The sequence below is a fragment of the Wyeomyia smithii genome, chromosome 3 (assembly GCF_029784165.1).
Source record: "Wyeomyia smithii strain HCP4-BCI-WySm-NY-G18 chromosome 3, ASM2978416v1, whole genome shotgun sequence".
In the NCBI taxonomy this organism is placed as follows: domain Eukaryota; kingdom Metazoa; phylum Arthropoda; class Insecta; order Diptera; family Culicidae; genus Wyeomyia; species Wyeomyia smithii.
Window position 1 is genome coordinate 269,791,235 of NC_073696.1, and position 14,158 is coordinate 269,805,392.

The window sequence follows — 14,158 nt, forward strand, 5'->3', positions numbered from 1 at the left end:
TCCGGCTGGCCAAGTGCTTGACGTCATTGCTATTGTTTTGTGCTTTGGATCAATGCCCACTTTGAAGGAAACAAATTGAAGTGATTTCACATCAACATCTCGTTTGACCAATCTGACGACATCGGCTGGCTCGTCGCACTGTATACATTCTTTGATCATTGTTTGAATTTTATCGACGGTAACGTCCGGATGAATCCTAGATAAATAAATCCAGAACTTTTTTTCTGCTACAGGAACTGTCACAATTGTTGCGAAAGACTGGTGTTCGTTCCAGCTACGATGTCTCGGTTAGAAATAGGCTGTTCTTCACGGCGACGTTTTTGTGTCGGACGGTAAACCGCTGGCCAAATATTGCGTGAACCTCGGGGGGTATATTCAGTTTTATCTGCAAGACTGGTAGCTTTCACTCCTTCCTTGCGTATCTTAGCTTTCAGTTCATTAAGTGCATCTGTCTGCTGCTTGATTAAGTCAGCGATTGAATTGCCAAGAGCGGCAATAGTAGGGCGGAAAGTAGCAAATTTTATCAGCTTCAGGCATCCGTCACAAAACCACAAGATGTTTTCGTTGGAAGCCTTCAGTTTCGCAAAGTGCTGATTATTAAGCCCAGCACATTTAAAATGAGCCACCGTGTCGCAAAAGCCTTGGCACTTGATATAGTCGGTATCCTTTGTCGGTTTAGCGCACTTGTCACAAACAAACTCCATTGTTCAACTTAATGGGAGTACCGGCACTATTCAGCGCGCAAAGATTATCGAAATTACGAGCACTTAGAGTTTTTTTCCGGTGAACTTCACGTTAGCTTAGCACTGTATAACTTTATTAAGCGGTTTATCACAGTCTAATAGTAAACCAAATCGAAATACACTATGAATTATAAAAAAAATAAACTTAGCACAAATGCAGCGAAATAAACAACAACAGTGTTGCCAGAAAGATATGATTTCATTTATTTATTTGTTGCCTGGTTGCTGCGCAGTAGATTGCTTGTTGCGTTGTGTATTTAATGATTTTTATTCCTAAGAGTAATTTTTCTAAAGGGCGTAACCAAAATCAAAATTGAAAACAGTTGAATGTTTTTTTAGAAAACCAATACATTGAATGACTGAGTAATTACTTACTAGACAATCTTACTGAAACATCTAATGTTTATTTTTTTGAAAAAAAAAAAAATTTTAAATATCCACCCTATTTTTCAACATAAAAAAGTTTTTGAAAAGAACAAAACTAGAGTCGTTAACAGCTACAGAAGGTTTTTTCCTTATGAACTTATCACCGCGACCAGAGACAACTTTTAACAACAATACCACTTATTGAGAGTAAGTGCAATACTTATTATTTGTCCGTGCTTCTGTTGCCCTTCCTTTCCTTCTTGGAGGAGGAACAGGGATCGGTATAGTAGAGCAGCTTACCGAAATACCACTGCGACATTCTTGCTGATTGTCTTTTGTGGCGGGCCCCGAGATAAGAGTAACGTGAATTATAATTCCCTGGAGACATTTGAAACTAAGTGCCTCTCTAGTCAGTTTTATTATAAAGGCACCTTATTTTGTTACGAAAAAGTCATTAAGATATTGTAGAACTCAATGACATCGACATTGACATGGCCCGCCTCTATGTACCTTGCTTGGTTTTTCTTGATAATTTTGGGTAAAAAAATAAGAACCATTTACTAAATAATACGAGGGTGTTATAAACACAAATTTGTTTTAAAATAAATAACTTAATTTAGTCAATTTTTCAGCTTCCTTTGAAAACAAAAACCACGAGAGAGAGAAAGAGCGAAAGATAAAGGCAAAGTGCGTGAAAGAGAGAACGAGAACAGGAAACAAGATAAGAAGAGAAAGAGAAAAAAAAGAGGAAAAGAAAGAGAAAGGGGAAAAGAGAGAAAAGGAAAGAGAGAGAAAAAAAAGAGAAAAAAAGAGAAAAAAGAAAAAAAGAGAGAAAAAGGGACAGGGAGAGAAAAAAAGAGAGTAAGTGAGACAGATAGAGAGAGAAGAGAAAAAAGCGAGAAGAGAGAGAGAGAGAGAGAGAGAGAGAGAGAGAGAAAGAAAGAGAGAGAGAGAGAGAGAGAGAGAGAGAGAGAGAGAGAGAGAGAGAAAGAAAGAGAGAGAGAGAGGAGTGAAAATGAGTGTGTGAGAGAGGAAAAGAGGGAGAGACAGGAAAAAAGAGAAACATAGAAAGAGAAGGAGAGAAAGAGAGAGATTGAAAGTGTGTGAGAGTTGCGAGAAAGTGTTAGAGAGAGAAGAGGAGAAAGAGAGACTCAATGAGAGAAAGAGAGAAATAGAAAAAGAAAAAAGGAAAGAGAGAGTTATTGGAACTGTTAAGATTAGTTCGCTCATCTTTCGTAAGAATTTGGAGGAAAGAGAGAGAGAAAGAGGAGAAAAGAGAGAGAAAGATTAAAAAAAGAGAAAGAGAGAAAGAGAAAAAGAAAGAAAAAGAGAAAAAAAATAAACAGAACAAGAGAAGGAGAGAAAGGGAGAAAAGGAGAGAGGAAAGATGAAGAGATAGAGAGAAAGGAGAAGGGAAAAAGAGAAAAAAAAGTGAAAGAGAGGGATAGAGAAAAAGAAAAGAAAAGAAAAAGAAGACACAGAGACTAAGAGAGAGACAGAGAGAGCGAGAGAGCCTGTTTGAGAAAGAGGAAATAAGAGAGAGAAAAAGAGACAAAGAGAAAAAGACAGTAAGAAAGAGAGACAGAGGAAGAGATAGAAAGAGAGGAAAGACTGAAAGAGAAAAAGAAAAAGACGAAGAAAAAAAGAGAGTGAAAGAAAAAAGAGAGAAATACAAAAAGAAAAAAGAGAGAGACAAGGAGAGATAGAGAGATAGAGTGGAGGAGGAATGTGAGATGGTGTAGAAACGAAGGAGTAAGTGAACGAGAGAGAAAGAGAAAGGGAAACAACGAGAAAAAAAGAAAGAGAGAAAATAATAGCGTGTTAGAGGTAGAGAAAATAAATTAGAAGAGAGGTAGAGAGAGAAAAGAGAGAGGGCAGAATAAAAAGGGAGAAAGAAAGATAATAAGAGAGAAAAAGAGAAAAAAAAGGAAAGAAATGGAATGAAAGTTAGGAAAAAATGATGTTTGTGAGAAAAAAAATGGAAAGAGCGTCCAAGATTAGAAAAGGAAAGAAGCAGGTGGGAGCGTGGCCGAAAACGGCAGAGAGAATGAGAGAAACACAGACAAAGAAAAGGATAAAAGCGATAACGAGAGAAAAATATGTACAACAGAAAAACAAACAGGATGGGAGAATAAGAAGCAGGAAAAGGAAAATAGACAGAGAAATCGAGACAGAGAAAAAGTAGTAAAAGAAAATAGAAAAAGAAGAGAGAATGAGAGAGGAGAGAGAACCGATGAATAGTAAGAACGAAAGAGGAGAAAAGAAAAAAGAAACAAGGGACGCGTGAAAAAAAAGAAACAAAAAGAGAGAAAGAAAAGAGAAGGAGAGAGAGAGATGAGAAGGAGGAAAGAGGAACAAAAAGAGAGATGCATTACGTTTATAAACTGCCATTGTTGCATCTTTAGCAACATCGCAATCCCTTTTGCGTGATTTTTTGAAATATTTGTGAAAAATCGTATTAATCCTCGTGAAAAATCGCATAATTTTTTTTAATCCACCTTTTCTTTTGGAAAGGAATATACGTTAAAAAAAACACATGAATTCTAAACTCCACTTGAGTATCAAAAATTACGTAATAAGTAAATTTAGTGTACTCCAGTTTTTGATCGAAAAGCGTTCTATTTAAAGTTTTGATGGAAGCTGTTTTGAATGTGATAAGGAAAAAAAAATCATGGTTTTACATCTTCATCTCTACGATTTAAAGTACTTTTGAAGTAAATACAGTTGAATCTCTCTATAATGACTTGTTTTATAGTGACAAATTTCTCTATTGCGACATTCTCACATTTATATACATGAAAATTCTTTGTTTATTGCGACATTTCACGATTACGACAGTGCCTTGAGATGTCGCCATAAAGCGATTCGACTGTATGTTGTTTTTGCGGTATTTTGTTGCCTAAAAGAATTTTCTCGTTAGACGTAGGTGATTTTTCTTAATTTTTTTCGAGTTGGAAGAGGTGACACAATGTGTCTCATTTCTAGAAATGTAAGTTTGATAAAAAATAATAATAATTGTGTTAGTTTTCATTGAAAAATTGTTATTGCCCTAACTTATCTTCAAATAAATGCAAAACATTATTTCTCTGAGTTGCTTGTTTTCTCTGAAAAAAAAATGAGAAGAACCATCTCAATTTGGGGCGAATAATGAGGAGACTCCCTTAATTATTTTATAATAAATAATGAATATAATATGGCCAATCACAAATTATGGCTTCTCAATGAGTTATTGGAACTGTTAAGATTAGTTCGCTCATCTTTCGTAAGAATTTGAATTAACTTAACACAGTCTTTCGACTTCAAAGAAAGCTTATCGTAAACATTTATTTTATAATTTTGATTTAAAATTGGAAAACTAACGGTGACAAATTTTGCAATCAAAATTAAGCCTGTTTATAAAATAGATTGAAATGCTTCCAGTATAATTTTAGAATACAATACCAGTGAGTCACTAATCGACTGCATAACAGTGCATTTGCTACCTGTAAAAACCAGCCCAACAAAAAAGCGACGTCGATTGTCATCGGAAATCTCGACGACGACGACGAGTGAAGATAAGTAAACAAACAAACAATTATTATTGATGTCATGTGGCGTTTGCAACTGCGTTCGCTCACGAGTGGGCTGCGCGCCGCCGTCTCGGTGCGCCCCAAGAACCGGACACGGACTTCACGAAGCTTTCCTCCTTCCTCCCTTTGTTACATCACATTCGCACACGCATCGAATCTTTCTTTTATTTATTATCTAAACGCCGGACAACAGCGCAGCGGCCGCCGCTTGCAAACGATGTCAAGTGGTGGCCAGCAGGATCGCCAAAGCGTGATTCGATGTCGTGAGTACAGATATGTCTGTTCCCCTGGAAGTGTGAATGAATATAATTGCCCGTACCCGACAATGTCACTGCAACGCTTGCAAGTCTCGTACACTCGACCTCCTTGCTGCTGCCATGTGTATCGCTTGACCGATGATTTATTTCTGTTCTATTGACTTTTGGCTTATTGGTGAGTGATATTACCCTGTCTCAATGTAGATCACGCAGTTTGATTTCATAGTCGACTAGAAGTAAAAATGGACGTTATGTGGCTTGTTAAAAAGCCATTTACATGATTCCGCCCAGCCGAGCTGTCTGCAGTGGCCGTACCAACTAATGTTTTTGTTTACGTCCTTCTACTCACAGATTTCTGGAAAGTGAACGCGCTCTGCAAAGATCTGCCACCAGGATGACGAACGATAGCAACAACAGTAGCAGCTGCGGTGGGAAGGCCGGCAGCAAAATGGACTCACGCATCGGGCTGGAGTACATCGTGGAGAACCACGACTACGTCACCAAGCTGGGCCTAGCCCTAGATACCAGCAATGCGACGGTGAAGAAGCAGGTTTTTGAACTGCTGTCAGCACTGTGCGCCTACAGCTCGAGCGGTTACAAGCGGACCATCGAAACGCTGGAACACTACAAGGTATGGTTTCTCACAAGCTCCCGCTAATCAAATTACGCGGAAAATAAAACTGAATGTCCTTGAATGACCAATATTTTTATTAACTTCTTTTCCCTTTTCTTTTGCAACAACTCCTGAACAAAACTCGGCTGCAGAACATCAAAGGCGAACGCTATCGGCTCAATATAGTTGTGGTGGAGTTAGACAAAACAACTTCGGTCGAGTATCAGATTGCGTTACTGGCGTTCATAAATTGTGTCATTATATCGGCTGCCACGCTGCAGGATCGGATACGAATGCGAAATGAATTTATAGGTGAGTATTTGATTTAAATACTTTGGAATGCGAATGTGAATGCGAAACGGGCTGCAATGTGAGCGATCATTTGTACCCTTAAGACTAAACAAAACGAAAGTGTTAGCTTTCACACTTGCCCCAGTAAACAGTAGAGTTTTACTAATAACAACGGTAATCGAATCGAAAATTGGACAAACAAACACGCTGAACGATATTATAATCAGTGAACATACAATTAATGTAGTGGTTTTTGCCAACCAAAACATCGAAATATACGCTTGACAAAAATTATAGCTAAGACACAGTCGTTATATAAGTTTTAACCATATTCAAAATATGTGTTAATTTCGCAGCATACACATTTTGTGTACCTATACATATAGTGGATGGATTTTGAGTCGCTCACCCACACACGACCAACTCGGGGTTAGTAATTTACAGTTAATGTCACAGGTCGACGTCCTTCAAGATTATGAACAACCTGGATATTTCAGATGATTCGTAGCCCATATAGCTCGAAAACTTCTACCATATCTACACAGAACGGAAGGTCATCTGTGATTTGAAAACTGCTGAGTGCTCAGTGAATTTTGCAGCGCTCCCTTGTGGTGGAAAGAACGCATTTTACACGGAAAATAAATAGAATTTATACTTCTTTCATTGACATCTGTCATACACACTGGTATAAATCTGCCAAGCGAAAACACTACAGGTGCACTCTTTTAATGCGGTTATGTGTTTATTCTATATTATTACTTTTAAATTTTCTCAAGTTTCCCAGCAATACTGGTTGTCACAAGCATTTGAAAGATGTTTTAAATTACACTTTTGACGTATGAGTACGAATAATATAATCGATCTGGAAATTTGCAAATTTTTACTACTGAAAGGTACGGAAATGAAAGCAATATTTAAATTCCGTCCGTCACGAAAAGTGATTAGGATTCGAATGCTTATTGAATCTGCGATCTCGAACCGTCCCAGATGGTCTCGAGGTACGATGCTAGCCTACCAAGCCAGTTGTCGTAGGTTCGAGTCTCGGCTCAGAGAGAAGAGAGAAGAGAGAGTGTCAGACTGACACTGTCAGTAGGATCGTAGTGCTAGCCCCGCAACTGTCCTGTACACTCAAACAGTTGGATGCGAAGTCGGTGTATAACAGAATGTCGGGTTCCGATTTAGAATGCAGTAGCAAGGCTTTGCTGTGCTTTAGAATCTGCACCAGAGAGATTGCATATGCTATTTGCTAAATCCTTTGTACTACCATTGAAAAGAAGATATTGGTTACATCCACATAATGTGAAAGATCATTCTTAGACTTATTTCAATTTAATATAAAAGTGTTCTAAATTAGTTTCGCCTCGACGCATATTGATTTTGTGGAATAGAACTCTGTGTGAAGAAACCTGCTTTTTCGTGTGAATTTTTCGAAATGAGACCAGTAAATCAGGAGGTGTGAAACGACCCGGGGACAAGCTATTTCATTCGCACTCCTGCTCAACATGTCGACTGGCTTTGGCAAAATGTATAACTGTGTTATTTGGGCCGAAGAGCAAGACTTCACATAGGGGTGTGCGGAACGGCTCTTTTGCAAAAGCGGCTCTGAAACGCTCACTCACCGTTCCGAACAGACTCTTATGAACCGCTCATGGTTCACAATGATTCACGAGCGTTGACTGTTCGTATTTTCTCGGTAAACTTCGGGTTCGCGCGAATCCATCAGTTCTGGTGCGCTCAAAAAACCGTGGCTCTTTTTCGTGAGCCGTTCATTCTTTCGCTCTTTTCAAAGAACCGGTTCATTCACACATTCAAATAAAATCATGATTTTTAAAAATATTCTATCACATTTAATCATGATTTTTATTAATTTTCTATCGTTATCCTTCGGTTTTAAAATTCCGATTTAAAACAGTTCGAAATCTGCTCGAAATCGCTACAATAACAGTTCGCCCATGCACCAACTGTCATTTATGCGATTTTTATTCTTCATTGAAAAATTGAAGGACAATGATATAAAATCACGTTTGTTCAGAAAATTACACTCTTCTAGCTGATATATAAACACCAGAAATGCGTGAATAGTTAATATCGAAATATCGTTCGCAAAATTAATATGCTACAACCAAATTATCCGTTCGTACAACCACATTATCCGTTGCTCCAGAAGCTTATCCAAGTTTATCTAATCTCACCCTCCTTATTTTTATTCCATCGGATGCATCTAGCATCAATGAGTCCAAAACCGATATACCTTCAGAGTTTGGATCTCGGGTGATCTATAAAACATGTGATATAATGAAATAACAGGATGAAACCTGTTTGGAAATTTCATGGTCGACTAAGGTATTGATTCAATATTATAAAATTTAAGCTCGTAGTCGGCAGCGAGCATAAAAAAATTGCCTTTAGCTTATAAGATATTTTAGACCATAAGGCATTAGACTTAATTGGCTCCGTAAAACATTAATTTGTATTTTGCCGTGTCAAATAAATGTTGTGTGAACAAAAAAAAAAATTATAAAATATCTAGATATTTGCCAAACAAAATTTATCTGTACAACATCTTCTTACAACACGAAGTAGCACTTCCTTTAAACAAAAACAAAAAAACACTTCATATTTGCTTTATGACAACGATAAAGTTTCAAACTAATTTTTATAAATAACTGTCGCTAACACATGATACAATTGTGAGAGGAAGACCTTCGCAATATGTAATTGCATCATTAACAGTTTCGAACACCCGGTTTTAAATAGCATTGATTGTGGTTCGTGTTCCAAACCAACATGTACGGGACATCAGATAGCTTGTGTTGATACTTTTACTTACTTCCACTATGCCACATTATAGATTTTCGAATATAAAAAATTGCACAAATGTGAAACTTTGCTGTTTTCGCACAACGTTTTCGCATTGCACGTAAAAGTTCGAATTAAACAGGTTAAACTGTTGAATTAACCGTCAATTCAAAACAACGAATAAATTATGCCACTTTATACCACTGTCGCAGTGGCATAAATGTACACGACAAATATAAATTGCTGAGGGCAAAGAAAATTCATTCGTGATTTTTCAGTCCTCTTTGTGTGCACTTTCTGTTTGATCATATATCTGAAGTTGACCTTCCGTTCTGTGATATCTATAAAGTCAAACTTAGTATCTAACAGTGGAATAAATGAAGAAAATGTTGTTCTATTTAAGAGATCTTAGAAGAAAGATTTTTAAAGCGGCGACACATACAATAACTTCCAATAACACAGGTACGTTCCAACGCTAGTCAGGTTTTTGCTAAAATGATTGTCTTCACTCAATATCAATGACATGATAAATGGTCAAACAATAGATCGTATCAAGGGTATCACACCCGGCGCTTATTGACCATATAAAACGATTAGCGCATTTACTGGACAGGGGCTAAACGTGAATAACGACAATATTTTCAACCAATCGAAATGTCAAAGTGCCACACTTAGTCGCTACCGGCCGCGGCCAACTAGGCTCAGTAGGGCTTAGCTGTACTGAGTACCACCCAGCGGAAAATGCTGCACTGCACCGCACTGATAAATTGATTTAATTTTCGACGAAATGCGCAAAGGGGTTTCAGTACCTGAGCAAACAGCTTCAAAGCGTTTAGATAAACCATCCAGTTTTTCGCGCATGCACACGCGAAGTTAGTAAGAATAATTACCGACATGATATTAAAACATGCCTCCGGCGGCATCGGTTGCAACCGAGTGGCAAGTGCATACCGGTCAGGTTCGCAAATTGTGCCACATTAGTGAGACGCACGAAACCAAGCCGGGAAAAAGGAGGCAGGATTTATGACCTGTTTACAGCCACCAAGGGCGTATGCCCTGGACGCCTTGAGATTTGGATTAGGATTGGAATGCTGCACCGTCGCCATCAAGATTGTTTCTGTTCATTCAGTTTCAGTTTCTTGCCATGATTCAAACTAAACAGTAATTCTGTGTGAACTACAAGTATGCAGAAAATTTCCGGTTAAGATGACACGATTTCCCTTCCTACGAAAATTGACTACAAATTGTTTACTTTATTGCCCTAGCACCCGATAAGGTTTTTATTACTTCGGTTTTAGTGTACACCAAGTGGCCGAATCAAGTGCGCAGCGCCTCAACAATCTGACCAGTATCTGTTTTTATCGCAAAAGCTTTTTCATTTGAGCCGGTCAGCGTCCATTTACAGCGCGCGGTCAATAAACAATTGTTTTGTGACCTGACATAGCTAGATTTGCGATTTTTTCCGGCAGTTGAAACGAGAATGTAACAATCATGAAAAATATATTGTTTAGTTAAAAAAATAATTCTAATTTGCTTTTACATTTTTTATTTTAGTCAAAGATGCTACATGCCTACAGCTAATACAAGACAAACCTTAATTCAAAACTATAATCGATGGATGGACTCTAGACAGATAATTCGGGCGCGGACACGGTCTGCGAAAAGTAAAGTTTGAATCTAAAAGAATGTTTTCTCTTATCACTAAAAATAAGACAACATCACCCACGCATCGTTAGGCGTCCTTAACAAGGCCGTGCTGATAGCGCGATGTGTATGTTAACTGTTATCAGTTCCAAACACCAGTGTGAGATGTTTTCCGTTGCTACACACTATCAGTAACGTAGCGTAACTGATAAGATTGGCTTCACCTTTTCGCCGATATGATTGCAAGAGCTGTGTCTTTCGTGTGTCGCGAAAAGTTTCGATCAAAATCGATGAAAATAATACCATTTTAGTTTATCTTTGATGTTGTTGACTTTCAAACCTTCCCAAAAACGACTGAAGTTCAAGTTCATCTCGTCAATCAGATTAGCTTTTTGATAGCATCTTAGTAGTTTATATTTTGACTGCATGTTAAAGCAAGCATACATTTAAATACATACACAAGGTTGTTGTGGATACACCTTCTATCGACGCGGTTGCGCGATAGTTGCGAAACCCTCCGCGTCGCTGGTCGGACGCGGTCGTAAACCCAGCAGCACCAAAATTATCTCATAAATCACACTCTTATGCGTACTTCGCGCTGACTAAGCTGCGCAGTGACGGCCGAAACGTGACTTCTGGGGTTCGAAGCTTTACTTGCCGCCGTCGTTGTAGTAAGGAGTGAACGAACGAACGAATGAACGTTTGGGAGAAGCTTTACGGCTGGTGTGCGCCTCACTAGGGCTTGCCCTGGGTTACGTAAGCTGGTGACAAAATCAGATATAAATTACCCTTAAATGACTTTTTAGTTGATTTTTGCTAAGCGCCGAACATCAACTGGGTAGGCATGGTTGTAAACTAATAAACATTGATGATTATCGCGATCTAGTTTTTTACTCGTTTCTAAGGCCTTACCTCGATGTTTTTGAATAATCATAAATTTCATTTGTTCTAGAGAAAAAAAAGTCACAGGAGGGTTGTGTGCAGAGTCACGACCGCAAGGTTGAAGTAGAATACTTTTACAAGAAAGATAACCCGGCTGCTTGCTTGTCAGTCATTTTGAAATCGGATTTGTTTCGTATATACTGCTTGTTAAGCACAGTATCAACAAATCGTAATAAACATCACACTGCTGTGCATTTGCAGCACCATCAAACCTCAGTAGCATTATATAACTGGAAAAATAGGTGTTGCTAAATTATTTCCAGTTTTACTATTCTACAACGTTCGAAAAATTTTATTTCGTATGTCGTAATACTCATGTACGAAAAATACATCTCATTCATTCTGGACCCGCCTTTATATTCAGTTCCTACAGATTTTCTCAGTTTCGTAACACGGATGTACAAAAACGATTTCTTGTGGACATTCTGTCGGGCCGGACCGATAGAGCTCTCATTAAGGCAACAAAATAATGTGTATTGTGTCGTGTTGTGCGGCTTGGAAGAAAAAATGTTCCCGTCCCCGTGTCGCATGGGAGTAAATTGTTGCGTGTTTGATATTGCCGATGGTAGACATGACTATGAAGGTCGAAATTCTGCTGTGATGTCTAACCATAACCGTCTTCTTCAAGGCGTTACATCCTTGTTAATGAAGAGTTGTGAATTTTCTAAAACAGACTCAGCATCGTGAGCAGAACGTACCGAACTTTTCTGTTTGAAATCGGATTGGTTTCGTATATACCGCTTGTTATGCACAGTATCAACAAATCGTAATAAACATCACACTGTTGTGCATTTGCAGCAGCATCAAACCTCAGTTGCAGTTTATTAATTACCATTCATTATGCTCTTCCAAAAACATTTATTAGCCTTGAAAAAGGCCGATTGCTGCAATTGCAATTTTCATTCACTTATTGCATAAATGCTTCAGGGTCAGATATACCCGCTGCAACTGCTACGCTATTCGTAGCCATGCCAAAGTTGTGGCCGCTATACGCTGCCATTGGTATCCGCTGTCCCTGCATCAGCTGGTCCAGCTGCTATCGATGCTGAGATCCGCTGCAACTAGCGCGCTATCCATTGCTACGCCACAGCTGTGCTGTGGCCGCTATCCGCTATCGCTGGTATCCACTGCACTGCTACTGCTGCTGCTAAGGGATGACTGCTGTTGTCGCTGTCTAGAACTATTATGAGCGGCTTCGGCTGAAACAGGCTCTTATATAGGCCAAATAGCATGTTTTAAACTGCAAGGTATATGATTCTGTCGACCGTGCTTGGGAAGCAATCATTTAACGACCAATCAGAGTTCGAATTTTTCGTTTTGACAAGGCTTGACTATTTTCAATAGTACAATAGTGTGAATAATAAAATTACAATTCTCTTCATTTGGGAAGAATCATAGAAGATTTTCCAATCTCTTGCTGCAAGAACGAAGGAAATCCATCGAATACTAACCGATTTATCAGCATTTGAAATTGGACATATTTTTCACTTTTTTCGGTTTTAGATTTTCATTTCACATCCCTATGTAGCCGAACTTCCTGAGAGAAGTATTCTACTTCAAAAAACAATACAAAAATCATAGTACCAAAGTATTTATATTTATATTGAAATTCACAATTTATTTGAATTGAATTCATTAGGTTCAAAATGTAATTGAAAAGAAATAAAGAGGTTTTTTTGAAATTGAAATTTTCCCGATTAGCAGTATAAGCTCATTAATGATAAATTAATCGTGAGATGAATGATTGAGCACTGAGCAGTGATTCAAGTTTTGAGATGGATATGGAAGCGTTGTGAAAAATGGTTTTGTTTTACAAAATTTAGGATAAATCTAGCTAATTTTACTAAATATACAATGCTAAACGCTTCCATAAGAGTACGTAAGCATATTCAGTTTATTTGTTCAATGATTTCGTGAAAATTCGGTGTTCAATCCGTGCATTCTTCGTGAATATCGGCTTAATGAGATGAATAATGGAGCAGTTCCCCTATATGCTATCGTAATATACGTTGGTAACAAATTTTGATAGGGGTTTGATGCTCGTAGAATCATTTTTGTTATGATTTCTGTTATTTTAACACCCAACGGGATCAAATTTACTCAAACTCGTTATCGATAAACGGAATTCGAAAAGTCGATTTCCATTAGCACCCTAGTAAACAGCACCATAATACAATTATTTTCGTTCTTATAAGCAATAAATTTGGCGAATGACTGGACCAAAGGCGGAATATAGTTTCCACGTGCGAACCATTAGCCTTCCAGCTACCGAACCCCTACCTCCTCGTTGGTGCCAACCGGGATACGAGTAACTATAGACTGTTCCGAAATTATAAATAGGGTAGGGAACATATTCTAAGCAGCTTTAGGAACCGCCTGTGTATTCAGACGAAATACTCGAAATGTGTTGGGTGAAACTCAAACAGCAGTAGATCAATCTGTTCGCTTTCGTTTTCTCTGTCAGAACTTGTTTTCAGATTGTAAAACTAAGTTAGTAAACTTTAACAATCAGCAATAAAAGTTACCAATCGAGGGACACTATTCCAATCAACCCGAACCTATTTTGAGCAGTTTCTGTATGTTTTGCAGGCGTTTTTTTTCAGCACCCGAAGTGGCTCCTGAATGGCTGCAATATAGGTCGATTTGTTTCAATTGCAATTGTTCACAGATTTCTTTGTGATTTTTTATATTCGTAAGACAGCTAGACAATCAAAGTTTTCGTTTCCATCATTGAAATTGTCGATATTGATCAAAATGCAGGAGTTTGAGGCCTGTTTTCTTCGACTGATTAAAATAGGTGCTGCTGCTTAAGCCGTTTCCTACCCTACATCTTCTTTCTTGAATAAAACAAAAAATACAGGATTTTTCGGGTCATTTTATTCTGAAATATAGATAATAAGTGTTTTCTTTCCTGTTTCAATTCAAGTTGGGATT

At 38.1% G+C, this 14,158-nt stretch overlaps 1 protein-coding gene across 5 annotated transcripts in view; it reads left to right on the forward strand.

Moving 5' to 3' along the window:
• LOC129732524 (inverted formin-2) overlaps positions 1–14,158 on the forward strand; it is a 179,183-nt gene that overhangs the window by 117,172 nt on the left and 47,853 nt on the right. For all 5 annotated transcript variants that reach the window (XM_055693473.1, XM_055693474.1, XM_055693472.1 and 2 more), the window contains 2 exons: positions 5,287–5,566; positions 5,701–5,860. In XM_055693473.1, coding sequence (XP_055549448.1) covers positions 5,330–5,566; positions 5,701–5,860 — 397 coding nt within the window. In that variant the 5' untranslated portion in view covers positions 5,287–5,329. The remainder of the gene's footprint in view (positions 1–5,286; positions 5,567–5,700; positions 5,861–14,158) is intronic.